Source organism: Bolinopsis microptera, chromosome 7 (assembly GCF_026151205.1).
Source record: "Bolinopsis microptera isolate Bmic1 chromosome 7, MBARI_Bmic_1.0, whole genome shotgun sequence".
Lineage (NCBI taxonomy): Eukaryota > Metazoa > Ctenophora > Tentaculata > Lobata > Bolinopsidae > Bolinopsis > Bolinopsis microptera.
In genome coordinates this window covers 4,707,628-4,728,566 of record NC_087078.1, presented here as the reverse complement: position 1 = coordinate 4,728,566, position 20,939 = coordinate 4,707,628, and the positions used below count along the sequence as shown (strand labels likewise).

The 20,939-nt window shown below is 38.3% G+C and overlaps 2 protein-coding genes across 2 annotated transcripts in view; both read left to right on the top strand.

Moving 5' to 3' along the window:
* The first annotated feature begins 6,538 nt into the window (after window positions 1-6,538).
* Window positions 6,539-13,703, top strand: LOC134818313 (dynein light chain Tctex-type 5-B-like). The gene is made up of 6 exons (XM_063827826.1): window positions 6,539-6,706; window positions 6,919-7,026; window positions 9,267-9,368; window positions 10,783-10,904; window positions 12,236-12,301; window positions 12,422-13,703. The coding sequence occupies exons 1-6, from the start codon at window positions 6,674-6,676 to the stop codon at window positions 12,519-12,521; spliced, it is 531 nt and encodes a 176-aa protein (XP_063683896.1). The 5' UTR covers window positions 6,539-6,673; the 3' UTR covers window positions 12,522-13,703.
* Window positions 13,704-16,766: 3,063 nt separating this feature from the next.
* LOC134817933 (uncharacterized) overlaps window positions 16,767-20,939 on the top strand; it is a 29,306-nt gene continuing 25,133 nt past the window's right edge. Inside the window, exons 1-2 of the mRNA XM_063827305.1 lie at window positions 16,767-16,875; window positions 20,627-20,814. Of these exons, the coding sequence (XP_063683375.1) occupies window positions 16,787-16,875; window positions 20,627-20,814 (277 nt within the window). The 5' untranslated portion in view covers window positions 16,767-16,786. The remainder of the gene's footprint in view (window positions 16,876-20,626; window positions 20,815-20,939) is intronic.

Here is a 20,939-nt window from a genome sequence, read left to right as displayed (position 1 = left end):
TTTTTCCTGACTTGTTCAAAGAATATAAAGTTTAATAGTTTCACAACTCTATGCTTCATTACACTAGTTACTTGATCGAATATGCTCATCTAATTGTTAACGAATTTGAGGCTAGTTAATTACAGATCGATTACCAAGAGACTTGACACCACGTGGTGTTGTCTATCAGTATAAATCATTAGCGTTACCATGACGATAACGATGTAACTACCAACACTAACTGTTAAGGTGATCACCGAATCGTTAAACATCGCCTTTAGGAACTGTTATTGTTTGCAGTTTTCTTCGAGGTTATCACACCTCATTGCAATCTTTTGATAAGACATTTTGTGGGCGCTACAGGGCGCTAAAGGCCGCTGGAGGGCGCTGGAAGGCGCTTTTCTTTTGTCTCAAATATGAACCTTGCTTTTACTTGGAGGGGGATTTGTTTTAAAACATATAAGAGATACGAAAAGTTTGTTTTAACAGGAGCTTTCAAAATACATGTGTTAATCGTCTTCGGCTTGCTTTTACTTTTTGTATCCGAAAGTTTAAACATTGATCAGTGTTCACTTATTAATATTTGACTATCAGTATTACCAAGACACCAGGACAACATGAATGAAACAGTAAGGCGAGAAAGCGCCGTCTCACGCAGAATGAGCTTAGTTGCTCCTCGGAGAATGAGTGTGCTCGGATCGAGGAAGGGGAGTGTGGCCTCCACCAGTGGGGTTTCAGAAAACTACGCTCAGTCCCGGCGAACGTCCAGAATGATGAGCTTTGCGGATCAGAGGGATCAGGTGAGACAATTAAATAAATGGGGTGAGAGGCCTGTATGCTTAATACTTATGCTCTTATAGTACTGCTGCCCTTCCTGGGGTGGTGCCCCTAATGAGGGGGGTGCCGCTCTATACCCGGTCTATCCCTCTTTTTGGGAGGGCAAGGATCTGGAATTCAGAGTCTTTGCTTACAAAGACTTATTTAGCTGGCATGTGTGTGTCCACATTGGATGAGTGAGGTAACCATGGCAACTCTCTGGAGGAAGCAGGAGACAGAGTGAAGTAACCAGGGCAACTCTCTGGAGGAAACAGGAGACAGAGTGAAGTAACCAGGGCAACTCTCTGGAGGAAGCAGGAGACAGAGTGAAGTAACCAGGGCAACTCTCTGGAGGAAGCAGGAGACAGAGTGAAGTAACCAGGGCAACTCTCTGGAGGAAGCAGGAGACAGAGTGAAGTAACCAGGGTAACTCTCTGGAGGTTTTTGTTTTTACTCCTACTGTTGGGTGGTGTCGTTGTTTACTCCAACGTTCACAGTCACAGATCCGCACGCCGAGCTGTTTGAGTAAGTAACCGCAGTTCTCTGGTTATACATGCTAGGTACCCTGCTAACTCATTATATATATCACATTGTGATTAAAACAGAAAAATAAATATATTCTCAGAGGGGGGCGGCGATGTACGAGCCACCTTGTAGGTCACATAGGTAGGTTGTAAAGGTAACTGCACTTGAGCGTTTATTTTATCAGCTGGTGGGTCTGTTAGAGCATATTGGGAGTATATTAAATACTACGCTCTATATAATATAGTATATATACTAGTGACAATACCACGCTCCCTCAGTGTTTCGTATTGATTGCTTTAGCAAGAAGATGAGGCAGATGCTTCGGCACTTTTCAGTTTTGCTGCTATATTTATTATCACTTCTTTTATAAGTACACTTTTTGAGAGTTTTATGTTCAGCTTTTTTATTTCTTTTACAAGCCTCTAATGTTCAAAAGCTGTAAGGTTGGAAATAAGAGCCAGCTATAGTTTGATTTATTGAATACGTGTTTATTGAATATTGATAAACTTAAAGGACAAGATGAGATTTTAAGTCCATTACTTTTCTTTTGTCGCAGACAATATTTAAATTTTGTCATTGTATTACGCATATTAATCTCAAACCACCCCGTAAAGCTACTATTGGCCCACCCTGTAAAGCTACTATTAGCCCACCCTGTAATATTTTTGATGATGAGTCGCATAAACTCAGGAGAGTCGACTAGCTCTAGTATTAAGAAAAGTGTCGGATTTACGGGATTAGGACATATGGTGAGTAATTTTACTATCTATACTATATATCGTTTCGCTTTATATATAAGTATATACTTATATATAAGTAAGTCTTACTATATATAGTAAGATTATATAGCAGCTAGGTATATCTGTTACCATTTTACTGAAACCACGAAATCAACTTTAACACGACTTTACTATGAGCTTTTATGCCCTTTTGAAAACTGGACACCGAGGTGGTGTCAAAATCACAAAATATTTTATCGTTGTCGCTTGACGGGCACCTACTGATAACTCAAAACTGGAGTACTGGACTATTGAAATTTGAATATGCTCATATGAGGACATAATTAAGTCCCTAGCCTATATACATATAGTTTTTTTTTGAGCTACTTTCACAGCTACATTAATTATAGAAATTTATTGAGATTATAATATGTACAATGATGCAAAGAATAACGAGGATTTAGTCAACACAGCTTATCAAGTTATCACTCAATCACTGTGTAGAAGTTCAGCTACAAAATATATACCTTAGTTCCCAAAAATTTGTGTGCCATTATATTGAGCACAATTTATTTGAGCCCGAAAAATTTGGGCAGAAAATTTGAACTCATTTGGGCGACCGAAAATTTGGGCACAAATTCTTCGAAAAATGAACGATTTTCCACTAAAATTTCAGTTAGATATTTGCCTTAGTTCATTATTATTCCTTATTATTCCAGTCATTTTGCTTTCAATTTTAAGCATGTAGGTGGTAGTCTGAGTTGTTTCCCATTATGAAATTTACGATCTGCCCAGTAACTACTAAAAAATACAGTGATGATGGCACAGTACAAAATGATGAGAGACCTATCTATACCAACCATGATGCTTGAACGACGCTTCACGGTCACCACTCCTGGAGCTGACAACATTGGTTATAGAGGCTCACTCCAAAACACCATCGACAACATCCCCAGTGAAACCATCACCTGCTACACAGACGGGTCACGCACAGACTCAGGTAGCGGGGCTGGTTATATTATCACCACAGACAACAACAACACTACACTAGATGAAAGATCATTCAAGCTTCCCGATTATTGCACCGTTTATCAAACAGAACTCACTGCCATCATCGAAGCTTGTAAATATCTATCAACTTATACAAACACACACATCATCATATGGTCAGACAGTCTCTCCTCTATTCAAGCCATATCCTCACCTTCAACGAGGAGTAGGACTACTAGAGACTGTTACGACACCCTCAATACACTCGGATCCACTAACACCTTAGAGATCAGATGGATAGCTGCACACATTGGATTGTGGGGTAATGAAAAAGCAGACGAGCTGGCCAAAAATGGTACAACCAGTGAATCCACTTTGAATTGCCCAATTCCACAATCTTACATCAAACGCCTGATCAACGACAAAGTCACAAAACTTAATCAAGAATCATGGATTACTGATGGTCCCAGACACACTAAACTGACACTTGGACATAAAAACATCAACATCATCAAAAATCTCAACACTACACTCAGTAACAACAGACAAAATTATAGAACTGCAGTGCACCTCATCACGGGACATTGTGGCCTCAACAAACACCTACACACCATTCGCAAATCAGACACAAGTGCTTGTCCTAAATGCGGCGACGAAGAGGAGACTGTCTCACACTTTCTCGGACAGTGCCCGGCTATTGCCCAAATAAGAGGTCAATATTTCCGGGACTACTACCTCTCTGTCAATGACATATTCGACAACCAACAAATCTCCACCATTGTCAACTTTACAAACCACACTAAACGCTTAGTGGTGCCAGAGGAGTTGGACCAGACAGGTGTAACATAGCGACTACTTTAACGCCGTCTTATTTCGCCTCTCTCTTCCACACTCAACCACCACTTAAGCGTTTATCTATGACACACCCCACAACACTTTCCATCATCCTTGATTACACATCTTGATTCCACTGGCATCCTCCCACAGGACTGCCATACCCCAGAGGTAGGCAAAGCATTCATATGCTATCCTCTCGTGGGCCAACCAGGCCCAGCCTCTCTAAAAAAAAAAAGAAAAAAAAAGTACAAAATGATAGATATACATACAATAGTGATATTTAGTCTCTCAATCAGATAGTTTAGTCTACTTACACTCAGCATATCTTATCATACAATTTTCACATACAATTTTCATTATGACGCCTCACCAGATGGTCGAAAGGTTTGGAAGAAAATTAGAAGGTTTACATCATGATCTATCAAACTAAGCGGCACATACGCTTAGCTTTGGGGGAAACAAAGGTGTACATAATTGTGTGTAGCGAACTACTGTAAACCCGGACCAAAGGTCTTGAAGTCTAATTCCAGTTATTTCTATTCATTTAAATTATAAATGGAATTTCGCTGGATTGTACAACTTTCGTCTTGGTAGATTCCAAACACAAGGAAATTTTCCTTCTGGTTGGTAATATACTCAATGATGGGAGTATAGTGTATTGGCTATGCCCCGCTTACTAGTTTAGCTCTTTCTAGTCCCCTGCTACACGGCATGTAAACAGGGATTGGCTAGTTAGAGGCGGTCCGTGTAGGCCTTACACTGTGCTTTCAGCAATACTCATAAGCCTTTTTACTTGGTCAAGCCATGAATGACAGATTAGAAAACTAAAATTTCAAATATTATTTCACTTGGATTATATATGAAGAAAAAGCCATCTTTCTATAGATTTCAGGGCCACAGGCCAAATGCCAAAAGTTTGGTTAGCAAAAAATTTAGCAGACGGAAAAGATTTATGCAATTAATTTGGTCTGCAAAAAATTTGGGCGAGAGGCCCGCTCAAATTTTTGGTCGCCCAAATTTTTGGGAATTAAGGTACACTATACACTATACAGGGGGGGGGGGTCAAAAGTCAGTTTACATACATATTACATTGAACATTCGAGGAATATATTAAATCAAACAATTTGCATATGCTAATTTTTTTCGAATGAAGGTTAATTTTCACATTTATTTGATGGTTTGAATAATCGGATCGAGCCAAATTGTATTGAATTGTTTTTGGCCATTCAAATTACACTTGACCTGAAAAATTAGAGTTCTAGCTTCTCGGATGACCGAGATATAAAATATAACGAGCCCCCTTTCCCCCCCCCCCCCCAACCCCCCTAGCTAACTTACCAGGCCGTTAATTTACCAGTATAGTAACCAAAGCGTTAGAGAGCCCCCCGCCCCCCCCCCCCCCCCCCCCAGCTAACATGTTACCACTTACTACACTGCTGGCGTCAAACAAGAACATGCTAAGTCGAGCTCCCTCTAAATTATTAAGTCCTTTTAAGTAGGTGCTATTAGCAGTGTAATTGCAAATTAAGGGTTAGTAGTTACGCCTTGTAACTGTAACTGCTATTGTACCCAAGTAACCATGGTAACTATTATAAGTGCTATTATATGTTTGTTTGTTTGTTTGTTCAAAGTTAAATAATGATACAGTTCACAAAAACATTAAAGTTAAACCAATCTGACCTTAGTTATTAATATTATATCACATATCAACAACAAAATAAACATAGCTCCAAAGATAACACTAACAGTAACATTACACGATTTTCATTTTAACACAATTTAGAGAGCCTGGTAGGACTAAAATGATAATTTTCTTGAAATCAACAAAATTTAGAATTAATTCATTGGTTACTTGGAAAAATAAATTCCAAGAGTGAGACTAGGTTAGCGAACCTCAAATAGAGTAGCAGAGTGTAGTAACCTCCCGCTCTGACTGATTGTTGCTTGGCAACGCGCTTTCTCCGAGGTAAACAAATTATTACTAACATTGTTTATCAGAGCGAACCCCCAGTAACCATGGTAACCCTCTTTAGTTCGTTTATTTCATTTCTCCAGTCATCAGTTTTACTTTATCTCTTTCACAAGCTTGTTTCAATACAAATCAGTCATGTTAATAAAGAGATCCTCACTTTTAAGACGAGTTTTTGTTTCCAGAAACAATCCACTGGTAAGTGGACCCAAATCATCAACATATTTTTATTGAGGTTGAAATAATCAACGAAATGAGCCTCAGAACATCTTTTGCATTACAAATAACGTTCATAGGCAAAATGTGATGACTGGCTCTATGATATAATATGATGAAGTAATATTTGCGCAATGTGCAAATTGTGCATGTCTTTTAACTCAATGCAACTTCTTCTTAATAATTAAGGGGGCGTCATCAATCTAATGTGAAGAAGCGCACACCCGCCCTAAGCAGCAAGTAATCATGCACATGTACATGAGTGATGTGAAAGAGCGGTAGACAGTAGTGACACTTCAATTAGTATCCAATCCTCTCCGCCAGCATGATATGTAGTTTATAGTGCTTTGTCTTTGCAAGCATAGCATGTACAGTTACTGGTTCAACTCGTAATCTCAACCACTCTCCTGTCTATTTTAACATTTAACACATAATATTGCTGTGGCGATGGTCCATAATTGTAGCCATCATATAGAGACATGATATTATAGTAGTGCGTATATATTAATACTATATTATAATACTGAGCGCTTGTAGACTCTTTAGGTTGTGGTATTTTTGTTGTTGTTATTCTTGTTCGGTCCTGTTCGAAGGACAAGCTGCTGACTACACTACTTTTAGGATGATGCGAAAAAAATTTGGCGGGCTTGGTCAGGTAAAATATCTGTTGTTCCGACGGGTTGCCATGGACTTGGGTTGCCATGGACTCGAGTGGTCATGGTCATTTCACTGAAATTATTAAAAATTTTGGTCTACATGATTTCATTTTCCGCCCTTGCAGAAATATAAATAAAGTAAGACAAACTATAACAAACTAGGTATACTAACAAAAAAATATAAAAACGTAAAAGAGCACTAATGTTTCAGAAACGGTGGCAGGATGCCATCAACAGAGTGTCTCTAAACTTGCAGACCACGAGAAAGAGTTCAATGTCCACGAGGGGGGGCAGTTTCCACAGCGACAGTGAAGTAGACGTTAGTATTCAGTCACGTGACAGTTAGTAGTTCTAATGAATCAGCTTCAGTCACGTGACAGTTAGTAGTTCTAATGAATCAGCTTCAGTCACGTGACAGTTAGTATTTCTAATGAATCAGCTTCAGTCACGTGACAGTTAGTATTTCTAATGAATCAGCTTCAGTCACGTGATAGTTAGTATTTCTAATGAATCAGCTTCAGTCACGTGACAGTTAGTAGTTCTAATGAATCAGCTTCAGTCACGTGACAGTTAGTAGTTCTAATGAATCAGCTTCAGTCACGTGACAGTTAGTATTTCTAATGAATCAGCTTCAGTCACGTGACAGTTAGTATTTCTAATGAATCAGCTTCAGTCACGTGATAGTTAGTATTTCTAATGAATCAGCTTCAGTCACGTGACAGTTAGTATTTCTAATGAATCAGCTTCAGTCACGTGACAGTTAGTATTTCTAATGAATCAGCTTCAGTCACGTGACAGTTAGTATTTCTAATGAATCAGCTTCAGTCACGTGACAGTTAGTATTTCTAATGAATCAGCTTCAGTCACGTGACAGTTAGTATTTCTAATGAATCAGCTTCAGTCACGTGACAGTTAGTATTTCTAATGAATCAGCTTCAGTCACGTGACAGTTAGTATTTCTCATCGATGGTAAATACGTCAAAAAATCGCCTGTAAATACGCCGTATTCAAAAATTCTAAGAAATACGTGAAATACGGCAAAATTTGGCGCTTAAATTCTTTGATGGTAAAATTTCTCAAAATACGCGCGTATCTCTTTCGAAATACGTGATTACAGATTAGTGATATTTGCGCGTGCGTCGCTGGCCCAGTGGTATATTAATATAGCAATACTGACAGTCGTTTTGGAGACTTCACGGTGCTCGAATGAAAACGCTGCAGCGACTTGCTATTCTTATGCTGAACTGCAACCAATCAGTCGGTCTGCTGCAGAGCAGAGCTTCTCAGGTTATAAAGCAGTTATGCCTCCCTCGAGGAATAGACTTTCAACCGAGACCCAGTTCCAGTGCATTTTTATCTATTACAATATTCGCAGACTAAGATCACAAGTCTCTCTTGCTTGAATTTTGAAACCGGTTACCGGATTAACACAGACTTCCCAGTGGCATAAGTTTAAAAAGTGACTAGGAATCCAGCCTGGAAAGAAAAAACGGCTATAATAAACTTTTAAAACGGCTATAATAAATTTTTCGGCCGGATGACGATTTCATTTCACCTTGCTAGTTATATTACAGAGGTATTTTTAGTTATTCATTAGTTATTCATAATTGCCAAAAAGTATGGGGAAAAATTATCCTATCCGAGTCTCGAACTCGCAATCTGCTGATATGGAGCTAGCGTATTAACCAATTAGGCCACGATTCCATATACTGTAATGTAATATTTATATATAGATGTTCGCGCGTTACTGCAACTTAATTTGAAATACGTAATTTATCATCGGGAAATACGTATGCGTAGTACCTACGCGTAGTCTCCCCAAAACGCATTTACCATCCTTGGTATTTCTAATGAATCAGCATCAGTCACGTGACAGTTAGTATTTCTAATGAATCAGCATCAGTCACGTGACAGTAAGTATTTCTAATGAATCAGCTTCAGTCACGTGACAGTTAGTATTTCTAATGAATCAGCTTCAGTCACGTGATAGTTAGTATTTCTAATGAATCAGCTTCAGTCACGTGACAGTTAGTATTTCTAATGAATCAGCTTCAGTCACGTGACAGTTAGTATTTCTAATGAATCAGCTTCAGTCACGTGATAGTTAGTATTTCTAATGAATCAGCTTCAGTCACGTGACAGTTAGTATTTCTAATGAATCAGCTTCAGTCACGTGACAGTTAGTATTTCTAATGAATCAGCTTCAGTCACGTGACAGTTAGTATTTCTAATGAATCAGCTTCAGTCACGTGATAGTTAGTATTTCTAATGAATCAGCTTCAGTCACGTGACAGTTAGTATTTCTAATGAATCAGCTTCAGTCACGTGACAGTTAGTATTTCTAATGAACCAGCTTCAGTCACGTGACAGTTAGTATTTCTAATGAATCAGCTTCAGTCACGTGACAGTTAGTATTTCTAATGAATCAGCTTCAGTCACGTGACAGTTAGTATTTCTAATGAATCAGCTTCAGTCACGTGACAGTTAGTATTTCTAATGAATCAGCATCAGTCACGTGACAGTTAGTAGTTCTATAATGATTTTGACATTGTATTTCAGGATGGTCCTAAAGGGCCAGCCGTCCTTTATGAAAATACATTCCAACTCGAGCCTAAAGATAATCAGAAATTCCCAACCAAAAAAGCAGAGGATGTCATCAAGGTAACATTATAATTATGATTTAATTTTGAAATTTTGTACTCAAGCCCGACTTCCCGTCTCGCGTTTTATGCAGTGTGAAATTACACTCTTCATAGGTTCGAAAGAATACTATGTTTAGTGTTAACAGTGTAACATATACATTATACAGGGGGGGTGGCCAAAAGTCAATTTACATACGTTGGGTCTTTTACCACCGCCGTGTTTCATAATTTAGACCTGTAACCTTACAGATGGTACATTGTTACTCTGTTAAAGTGTTACCTAACTAATCATTCGCCAAAATTCAAAAATTCGATTTTCAGAAGCCACACCTAATCAACATTGCTTATACTACTGTTTGTGAACATGTTAGAAAATCCATTGTAACATATCGTCACCTCCCAAGTAAAAGGGTATATCTCTAAAATTCCATTTTGAGATAATCAATAAAAACTGCTTGTTGTTTACAACTAAAGGACTGGTAAACAAGTTCCTGCTGCATAGGCAAGTGTCCCGGGTGAAGAATTAGACAAAGTATTAATTTTCAGTTACACCTCTTTGTGAGTCTTAAAAGTGGGGATGAACATAATATACCCTTTGAACTAAATTTTTCAAGTTATTTGTATTATAATATGGGGTATATGTCAACATATACTCTTTTATTTATTAATGATTGGTTAATTTATCGAACAATTAATGATAATTAAAAGGATATATGTATGCTTTTCACTATAAATCATAATTGTGTGCTAGACTGCTAGAAGATGATTCCCATCTTTTGGGAATAGTTGACCATTGGTACTAAGACTCCAAAAAAGGGTGTATCTTGACTTTTACCCTTTTACTTGGGAGGTGACAATATTGCAATTACATCAAATCCGGAATATGATCTGAAAATATGGTGCGAACCGGATTTAAAATGACAAATTTATTCAGTTTGTTTGTCTCGATAACAAGATTAACTGGGTAATCAATGATCATCTAATCAATAATCATGTGATAGCGTGCTATGACACCAAAATTGGGTTCTCTGCACGATTCCGGGATTCCCATAATGCCGATCTAGTGTCAACCCAATCACCTGATCACACGTATGCTTCATATCTCGGTCATCTGAGAAGCTAGAACTTTAATTTTTCAGGTCCAATGCAACTTGAATGGCCAAACACAATTCAATACAAGTTGACTCGATCCGATTATTCAAACCATCAAATAAATGCGAAAATGAACCTTCATTCGAAAAAAATGAACATGCATATTTTTTGATTTGATATATTCCCCGAATTAGTGATCATAGCAAATCATTGCTATGGGCTACCGGACAGCTTCACCTAATTTGTACTTTTCCTAAACTGGGTAGCATGGGAAATAAAGACCAAATTTTTTGGGCTTAATATGGCATAACCAAAACAAAACTTACCTCAAGTTGATACAGGCGATATTCAATTCCAACTTGAGGGACAAGAAGTACATCTCCGACAGCTCGAGGAATCTGACAACAAACCTATCAGAACTTATCAGGACTCAAGTAAAGCAAGAACTCGGCAAACAAAATAGGTAAACAATGTGCTGTGTTACCATAGTAACACTACTTTATATGAGTACTAGAAAACCCATGGTCCGGGGTCCCAGGGAGGAATCTAATACTCTAATAGTATTCTTTGGCAGTCAGTTTTAATCGTGTCAAAAAGTATTCATCTCCACCGAAGATACAGCCGATTAAAATGTTGCTCGCACTAAACACAACGTAATATCAACAAAACCGATAAAAATGCCGTTTTAACAATCTTTGCACGTGCACGTGCGTGTAACAACCCTCGTTACCATGGTTACTTTGCAACCTTTTGCTTTTTGCCTAATTTGCACGTGGGCGGTCGTACAGTGTACAGTGTACATTGTACAAAGATAATTCTTTGAATTATAATATAGATATGGTACTAGAAAGCCCGTGGTAACAGGGAGGAAGCTATAGTAGTATTCTTTGAAATAAAGTTTTAAGCGCATACAAAAATATCCACCCCAACCAAAAATACAGCCGATTTAAATGTAAAACACTTTAAAATAATTGCACGTGCGTGTAACAACCCTCGTTACCATGGTTACTATGCAACCTTTTGTTTTTAACCTAATTTGCACGTGGGCGGTCGTACAGACATTATACAGCATAAATAATTTTCTGAATTATAGTAGAAATATTCGTATACCATGTGCTGTGAATAGTATATTTTGATAAGTCAGTTTTTATCGCATCAAAAAAAGGTATCCCAATGATACAATCGATTTAAATGTAAATCACTCTAAACAGTAACACAACGTAAATACCACAAAACCGATAAAAATGCCGTTGCAACAATTATTGCACGTACACGTGCGCATAACAACCTCATTACTATGCAACTTCCTATTTCTCATCTAATTTGCACGTGGGCGGACAGACAAACAGACAGACACCTTCGAATTATAATAGAGATTTCTGGTACAATAAAAAATTGATCGTGCGTGGTATAACTATAACCGCAGCGAAATTCTTGTTTTAATTTTACAAGATCTAAACAGTAAATGCTAAAATAGTAGTATTGTTTCATATTCATTTTGGTTTGGACACATAGTAAGACAGCACAAATATAGGTGAATTCTTCGTAGATTTACATCACTAGCCTATAAAAATAAAATCAGGTTAGACTAATGAAAGCAATTTAAAAGTTAACAACTTGAAAATTCAAAACAGATTTTAATCTGAAACTTTACAAAAGAAGAAAAGAGTTCAATGTCTTAGGTAGAATGGACAACAGCGCATAACAGTTACCGAAAAGGCGTGTATTGTTGTTTCATATTTGTATTTAAAATAGTAATATTGTTTCATATTTAAAAAATTAATATTGTTTCAGATTTAAAATAGTAGTAATGGTGCTAATTGGATCCATGGAAGGGCAAGGAGTCAGATGCGCTTCTAGGTTTGGAACTATTAAAATGTATTAATTACATATATACTTATATAATATGTACCATCGATTAATTTTATCATTGTTAGAGACACTCCCTTTACGAGGGTTTTACTTGTTCACTTGTTTCAGGTGCCTGTGGTACCCTCAGTGCGACCGGTTTGCAACATACCACTACAACAACGAACACTTGTTTGCAGTGGGCACTGTATACGGGGTTTATTACGAGTAGTAATATTACTAATATTACTAATATTACTAATATTACTAATATTACTAATATTACTAATATTACTAATATTACTAATATTACTAATATTACTAATATTACTAATATTACTAATATTACTAATATTACTAATATTACTAATATTACTAATATTACTAATATTATTAATATTATTAATAATACGTGCAGTTCCTAGAATAATATAAAGTATTCAGATTGCTGTGGTTAAACTAAAAAACCTTTTTTAATTATTATTTTGCTCATTTAACAAATCGAGCTAATCGGGATAGAATGTGAATAATTGTTGAGGCCTAATTTACCGACCCTATTTAATCTGGCCCTAAGTAAGGTGACAAGCTGGATTTTTGAAGAAAGGAAAGAAAAAAGAAACAACTTTCATAGGTTTCCTGATCAAGCACAGAATAATTGACCATTGTCAATTGATTGCTATATATAAGGTCATAATAAAATAAATTCCAAACCACTCTACTAATCTAGTAGCAGAGTGTAACCAATAACTATACTAATGTTATGGTATCCGTATCAATAAAAATTCCGATTTGCTGGAATTTTTCCAGATAAATTTGGTCAACCAATAAGTCTTTAAGGCACTAAGTATGGCCATAGCATTAGCGGCCGAATTTCTGCTAAATTAGAGACAGACAAATTAAGGTCGATGAGGTAATAAAAATCATATCACAATCTACTAAAGTAAGAAAGTGACATAAAGTAAGTTACTAGATGCTTAGATGGTTGAAATTAACTACTTTTTCGATTATTTTCACATCTGAGCTCTTAAGGAAGTGTGATTTACATTTTTATAGAAAGTTTAATTTTCCGATTAAATGTTAAATTAGGATGCGTCTTCAGGCGAAAGAGACATGATTAAATTTAATGGAGAGTTAGTCAGTATAATTGTTTTTATATTTACATGCGGTTCAATTGAGATGAGTGTACAAATTATGAACCGTTTGATAAAGCAAGGAACGAGCAGGATAATTCCAAAATGTTAATGCTGTCTATAATGTTTAAAAATTTGTTTAAATATGTATATCATAAATGAGTACATTTTTAAACCATGGTTTTTATTTTTTTTAAATACTATCATTCGACAAAAAGAGAACAATATCATCAACAACCTAGCTAGATGATAAGAAAAGCAGAATCTTTTCTAATAATAGTATTAGTTATAGTCACTAGCAGAAACTCGTATAATATTAACTGTAAGTTCCTGAAAAACAGTCACCATTCTGCGTATAAACGAGAGATCAGAAAATGTTGGAAATCAAAATGATTTATATTTCTATATTTCTACATTTATTTTAGTCCACAACTTGTTTTTAATCCCTATCCAAAAACTACAGTGAAACTTCAATCAACCGTTAGTTAGGCAATTGTTCGGGACTTAAAATGGTCCCTATAAGTTCCAAGACATAAATGTCCAAAATAAGTTGGTCAGAAAAATATTATATCCAGGACTGTTTTCGGAGTCACTTAAACTACTTGGTCAAGTGGTCAATTGCCTGTTAGCAAATGTACATCCTTGATTTCTCACCAATTGCTTGGCTCACTGTAAATGTGTAATAGGATGCCCTGAAAATCAAAATCTTCGCTTTAAGATGTAGATACTAAGTCAATCACACCCTGCTACTGGAGTACTAAATGATTCAATAACTTATTTGATAACTTTAATTCACTTGAGAAACAACTAGTACAGGCCACTTTGTCACGTGTCCTGGAAGTTAAACAAGTTCCGGCTCCTTTTTAAACAGGTACGTTTATACTTCGTACGCTGTATTGAGAATACAAATACAATGTCAGCACAAGAACGAGTACTTTTATACTTTGTACGCTGTATTGAGAATACAAATACAATGTCAGCACAAGAACGAGTACTTTTATACTTTGTACGCTGTATTGAGAATACAAATACAATGTCAGCACAATAACGAGTACGTTTATACTTTGTAAGTTGTATTGAGAATACAAATACAATGTCAGCACAAGAACGGGTACGTTTATACTTTTTACGCTGTATTGAGAATACAAATACAATGTCAGCACAATAACGAGTACGTTTATACTTTGTAAGTTGTATTGAGAATACAAATACAATGTCAGCACAAGAACGGGTACGTTTATACTTTGTACGCTGTATTGAGAATACAAATACAATGTCAGCACAAGAACGGGTACGTTTATACTTTGTAAGTTGTATTGAGAATACAAATACAATGTCAGCACAAGAACGGGTACGTTTATACTTTGTACGCTGTATTGAGAATACAAATACAATGTGAATGTCAGCACAAGAACTGGTACGTTTATACTTAATACACTGTATTGAGAATACAAATACAATGTCAGCACAAGAACGGGTACGTTTATACTTTGTAAGTTGTATTGAGAATACAAATACAATGTCAGCACAAGAACGGGTACATTTGTACTTTGTACGCTGTATTGAGAATACAAATACAATGTGAATGTCAGCACAAGAACTGGTACGTTTATACTTAATACACTGTATTGAGAATACAAATACAATGTCAGCACAAGAACGGGTACGTTTACACTTCGTACGCTGTATTGAGAATACAAATACAATATCAGCACAAGAACGGGTACGTTTATACTTTGTACACTGTATTGAGAATACAAATACAATATCAGCACAAGAACGGGTACGTTTATACTTTGTACACTGTATTGAGAATACAAATACAATGTCATCACAAGAACTGGTACGTTTATACTTTTTACGCTGTATTGAGAATACAAATACAATGTCAGCACAAGAACGGGTACGTTTATACTTTTTACGCTGTATTGAGAATACAAATACAATGTCATCACAAGAACTGGTACGTTTATACTTTTTACGCTGTATTGAGAATACAAATACAATGTCAGCACAAGAACGGGTACGTTTATACTTTGTACACTGTATTGAGAATACAAATACAATGTCAGCACAAGAACGGGTACGTTTACACTTCGTACGCTGTATTGAGAATACAAATACAATGTCATCACAAGAACGGGTACGTTTATACTTTTTACGCTGTATTGAGAATACAAATACAATGTCATCACAAGAACTGGTACGTTTATACTTTTTACGCTGTATTGAGAATACAAATACAATGTCATCACAAGAACTGGTACGTTTATACTTTTTACGCTGTATTGAGAATACAAATACAATACCATCACAAGAACTGGTACGTTTATACTTTTTACGCTGTATTGAGAATACAAATACAATGTCAGCACAAGAACGGGTACGTTTACACTTTGTACACTGTATTGAAAATACAAATACAATGTCATCACAAGAACTGGTACGTTTATACTTTTTACGCTGTATTGAGAATACAAATACAATACCATCACAAGAACTGGTACATTTACACTTTGTACGCTGTATTGGGAATACAAATACAATGTCAGCACAAGAACGGGTACGTTTATACTTTTTACGCTGTATTGAGAATACAAATACAATGTCATCACAAGAACTGGTACGTTTATACTTTTTACGCTGTATTGAGAATACAAATACAATGTCATCACAAGAACTGGTACGTTTATACTTTTTACGCTGTATTGAGAATACAAATACAATATCATCACAAGAACTGGTACGTTTATACTTTTTACGCTGTATTGAGAATACAAATACAATGTCAGCACAAGAACGGGTACGTTTACACTTTGTACACTGTATTGAAAATACAAATACAATGTCAGCACAAGAACGGGTACGTTTATACTTTTTACACTGTATTAAGAATACAAATACAATGTCAACACAAGAACGGGTACGTTTATACTTTGTACGCTGTATTGAGAATACAAATACAATGTCAGCACAAGAACGCGTACATTTACACTTTGTACGCTGTATTGAGAATACGAAACAGCTGGCACAAATCCAAGGCTACAAATATCATGTACTTCAGAATGACGTACTATATATAAATGAAAATTCCACCCCAATTTTTGAGAAATATGTCTTTATCTGTTCACGATCAAGTTTCAAGTTTCATTTCCCGTGGCGAGGGATATAGATAACGCTACTTTGTCTTGCCAAGCCTAGTTCCACTGCAGTTTGGTTTGTATATACTTTTATACAGTACACTAGTATAATACTACTAGTGTAGTTTATACTTTTATACAGTACACTAGTATAATACTACTAGTATAGTTTTACTTTTATACAGTACAGTAGTATAATACTAGTACTATTAGTATAGGTTGTAGTGATGTTGAGGAAGCTGAAACAGAGAGTGTTAAAAAGGCCAAGGAGTTCCGCCAGTGAGTGTGGCAGTGCTCGCAGTATCATTAGAGCCAGGTATGTTTGACAAAAGATACACTTTATAAAATAAACTTTTATAAAATAAAAGATACACTTTTTTATGGATGTTGTCTTCGTTAAACTTCATGGGACTGAGAAATCTTAATGCTCTTGAGTCCCCGACTTTCATTTCTGAAATCCGAAATAGTTTGTGGCTGTTTCCAACACTGCCACTAACCACCGACACGGGGTCTTTCCAGATCCCAGAGTTGGTTCTGGAGCTGGTGGAGGACCCGTTTAGTTGTACGTTATGGAGCAGAAGCTTGTGGAGGACCTCTTTAGTTGTATGTTCTGGAGCAGGAGCTGGTGGAGGGCCCCTTTAGTTGTAGGTTCTGGAGCAGGAGCTGGTGGAGGGCCCCTTTAGTTGTAGGTTTTGGAGCAGGAGTTGGTGGAGGGCTCCTTTAGTTGTAGGTTCTGGAGCAGGAGCTGGTGGAGGGCTCCTTTAGTTGTAGGTTCTAGAGCAGGAGCTGGTGGAGGACCCCTTTAGTTGTATGTTCTGGAGCAGGAATTGGTGGAGGGCCCCTTTAGTTGTAGGTTCTGGAGCAGTAGTTGGTGGAGGGCCCCTTTAGTTGTAGGTTCTGGAGCAGAAGCTGGTGGAGGGCCCCTTTAGTTGTATGTTCTGGAGCATGAGCTGGTGGAGGGCTCCTTTAGTTGTAGGTTCTAGAGCAGGAGCTGGTGGAGGACCCCTTTAGTTGTAGGTTCTGGAGCAGGAGTTGGTGGAGGACCCCTTTAGTTGTAGGTTCTGGAGCAGGAGTTGGTGGAGGGCCCCTTTAGTTGTAGGTTCTGGAGCAGGAGCTGGTGGAGGGCCCCTTTAGTTGTAGGTTCTGGAGCAGGAGTTGGTGGAGGGCTCCTTTAGTTGTAGGTTTTGGAGCAGGAGTTGGTGGAGGGCTCCTTTAGTTGTAGGTTCTGGAGCAGGAGCTGGCGGAGGGCTCCTTTAGTTGTAGGTTCTAGAGCAGGAGCTGGTGGAGGACCCCTTTAGTTGTATGTTCTGGAGCAGGAGCTGGTTGAGGACCCCTTTAGTTGTAGGTTCTGGAGCAGGAGCTGGTGGAGGACCCCTTAGTATGTTGAGTATGTTCTGGAGCAGGAGTTGGTGGAGGGCCCCTTTAGTTGTAGGTTCTGGAGCAGGAGCTGGTGGAGGGCTCCTTTAGTTGTAGGCTCTAGAGCAGGAGCTGGTGGAGGACCCCTTTAGTTGTATGTTCTGGAGCAGGAATTGGTGGAGGGCCCCTTTAGTTGTAGGTTCTGGAGCAGGAGTTGGTGGAGGGCCCCTTTAGTTGTAGGTTCTGGAGCAGAAGCTGGTGGAGGACCCCTTTAGTTGTATGTTCTGGAGCATGAGCTGGTGGAGGGCTCCTTTAGTTGTAGGTTCTGAAGCAGGAGCTGGTGGAGGACCCCTTTAGTTGTAGGTTCTGGAGCAGGAGTTGGTGGAGGACCCCTTTAGTTGTAGGTTCTGGAGCAGGAGTTGGTGGAGGGCCCCTTTAGTTGTAGGTTCTGGAGCAGGAGCTGGTGGAGGGCCCCTTTAGTTGTAGGTTTTGGAGCAGGAGTTGGTGGAGGGCTCCTTTAGTTGTAGGTTTTGGAGCAGGAGTTGGTGGAGGGCGCCTTTAGTTGTAGGTTCTGGAGCAGGAGCTGGCGGAGGGCTCCTTTAGTTGTAGGTTCTAGAGCAGGAGCTGGTGGAGGACCCCTTTAGTTGTATGTTCTGGAGCAGGAGCTGGTGGAGGACCCCTTTAGTTGTAGGTTCTGGAGCAGGAGCTGGTGGAGGACCCCTTTAGTTTTATGTTCTGGAGCAAGAGTTGGTGGAGGACCCCTTTAGTTGTATGTTCTGGAGCAGGAGTTGGTGGAGGACCCCTTTAGTTGTAGGTTCTGGAGCAGGAGCTGGTGGAGGGCCCCTTTAGTTGTAGGTTCTGGAGCAGGAGTTGGTGGAGGGCCCCTTTAGTTGTAGGTTCTGGAGCAGGAGTTGGTGGAGGACCCCTTTAGTTGTAGGTTCTGGAGCAGGAGCTGGTGGAGGGCCCTTTTAGTTTTAGGTTCTGGAGCAGGAGCTGGTGGAGGACCCCTTTAGTTGTAGGTTCTGGAGCAGGAGCTGGTGGAGGGCCCCTTTAGTTGTAGGTTCTGGAGCAGGAGTTGGTGGAGGGCCCCTTTAGTTGTAGGTTCTGGAGCAGGAGTTGGTGGAGGACCCCTTTAGTTGTAGGTTCTGGAGCAGGAGCTGGTGGAGGGCCCTTTTAGTTTTAGGTTCTGGAGCAGGAGCTGGTGGAGGGAACCTTTTAAACTTGCTGCTAAAACTCTTGAAACACTGTTCTATTTATTATCCCTTTTGCATTTATTATGGTACCTAAAAGTATCAGGACACTCCGCAATATTGTCCAATATTTTTGTATCATTGAGCTGTTTGGGTCCTCCGCTGTGATGTCCATGTTAAAATGACTATTGTGTGTCCGCTATCTTGATCTATATTGTCCGCTATCTTGTTCTCTACCGTGGTGTCCATGTTAAAGTGAGTATTGTTTGTCCGCTATCTTGTTCTCCACCGTAGTGTCCATGTTAAATTGAGTATTGTTTGTCCACCGTAGTGTCCACCTTTTGTTTAACAGCCTCATTTACCTCAAACGTCCCTTTTCGCTCAACTGTGGATCAAATTTTAATTATCAGCAGCTGTAAAGCTGTCACAGCTAAAGTTTCCGGTGTTCTGACCAACTACCTTTTTATAATCACTGTCATTTTGGGTGTATTGTTAGTTTTTGTTCTTTTTCTGTTGTTCTTATACATAATATACTCTTCAACCTGTATTCAATTCTACTAGTATATTTTCTACTGGTTTGCAGTTTTTGGACTTACGTTGTTACCTAGGGTAACCTTCATGTTGCTAGGGTAACCTTCATGTTGCTAGGGTAATTGTCATGTTGCGGTAACACGACATCTGTCCGACAGCGACATCTGTCCGACAGCACTATTTTATTGTGTTTGAAGTGATATCTCAAATTTACACAAATTATTTGTCTTAAAGCTATCTTACTATCTAGAAAGTTTCAAGAAAATCGTATCGTTCGATCTCCAGATATATGCCTTGGTACCACTGCAAACCGAATTTTAGTTATTTTGTGTGTTTAAGGAGATATCTCAAATTTGGCACATAGAAACTCGCTCAAACTTACACAGATTATTTGTCCTATAACCACCATACTTTATGGAAAGTTTCAAGAAAATCGTACGGTAGGATCCGACATAAACTATTGTCCGAATAACCTATTGTCTGAGTCGGACAGATGTCGCTGTCGGACAGAGGTCGCCCAATCCCTGCTGCTAGGGTAATTTTCATGTTAGTAGGGTAATCTTCATGTTACTAGGGCAATCTTCATGTTGCCAGGGCAATCTTCATGTTGCTTAGGGACTAGGGTAAACTTCATGTTGCTAGGGTAATCTTCGTGTATTATATATTATCAAATAAAAGTTCTAAACCAAGGATAGTGCTTCTAAATAAAATATTTGAATACCTTATCGGCTGACAATTGGTAAAATGCGATATAACTAATGTCTTCAATCTTCCAATATTTATACCTAGGATCTAGGCCGCGTATTAACACCGGGTCGGCTCAGATACTCTGATCTAACCATTTTTAGGCCAATCAAATTCTAACGATGGATCACTTTTTGTGACCGTAGGTCTGTCACTACCCAGTCTGTAAGGCCCTAATTTGGTGGGTTCTAAGTATGGGCAATGTAAGCACTTAGCAAGCATGATAGTTAAAATGTTGTTGTTCAGGTACGAAAGTGAGGGTTCTAGCAACTCTGCCAGGTCGGGAATGAGCCGGGCTGTGTCTGATGGTCACATCAGTCAGATGAACAGAGTCAATCTGAGGGATCTAACAGACCTCCGGGATCTGAGAGACCGGTCTCTAATCGCTATGGGCAACTACTACACGGTACAAAGATTTGACATGACAAGGTCAGGTGTGTGGTTTTGCGCTTGCAACAAAATGTTCTTCGATTAAATATGTTCGGAAATTTAAAAAAATTCTACATAATTCATAATTACACTTACCACTTAGCATGGGAGAACCATCTGTGAAAAAATA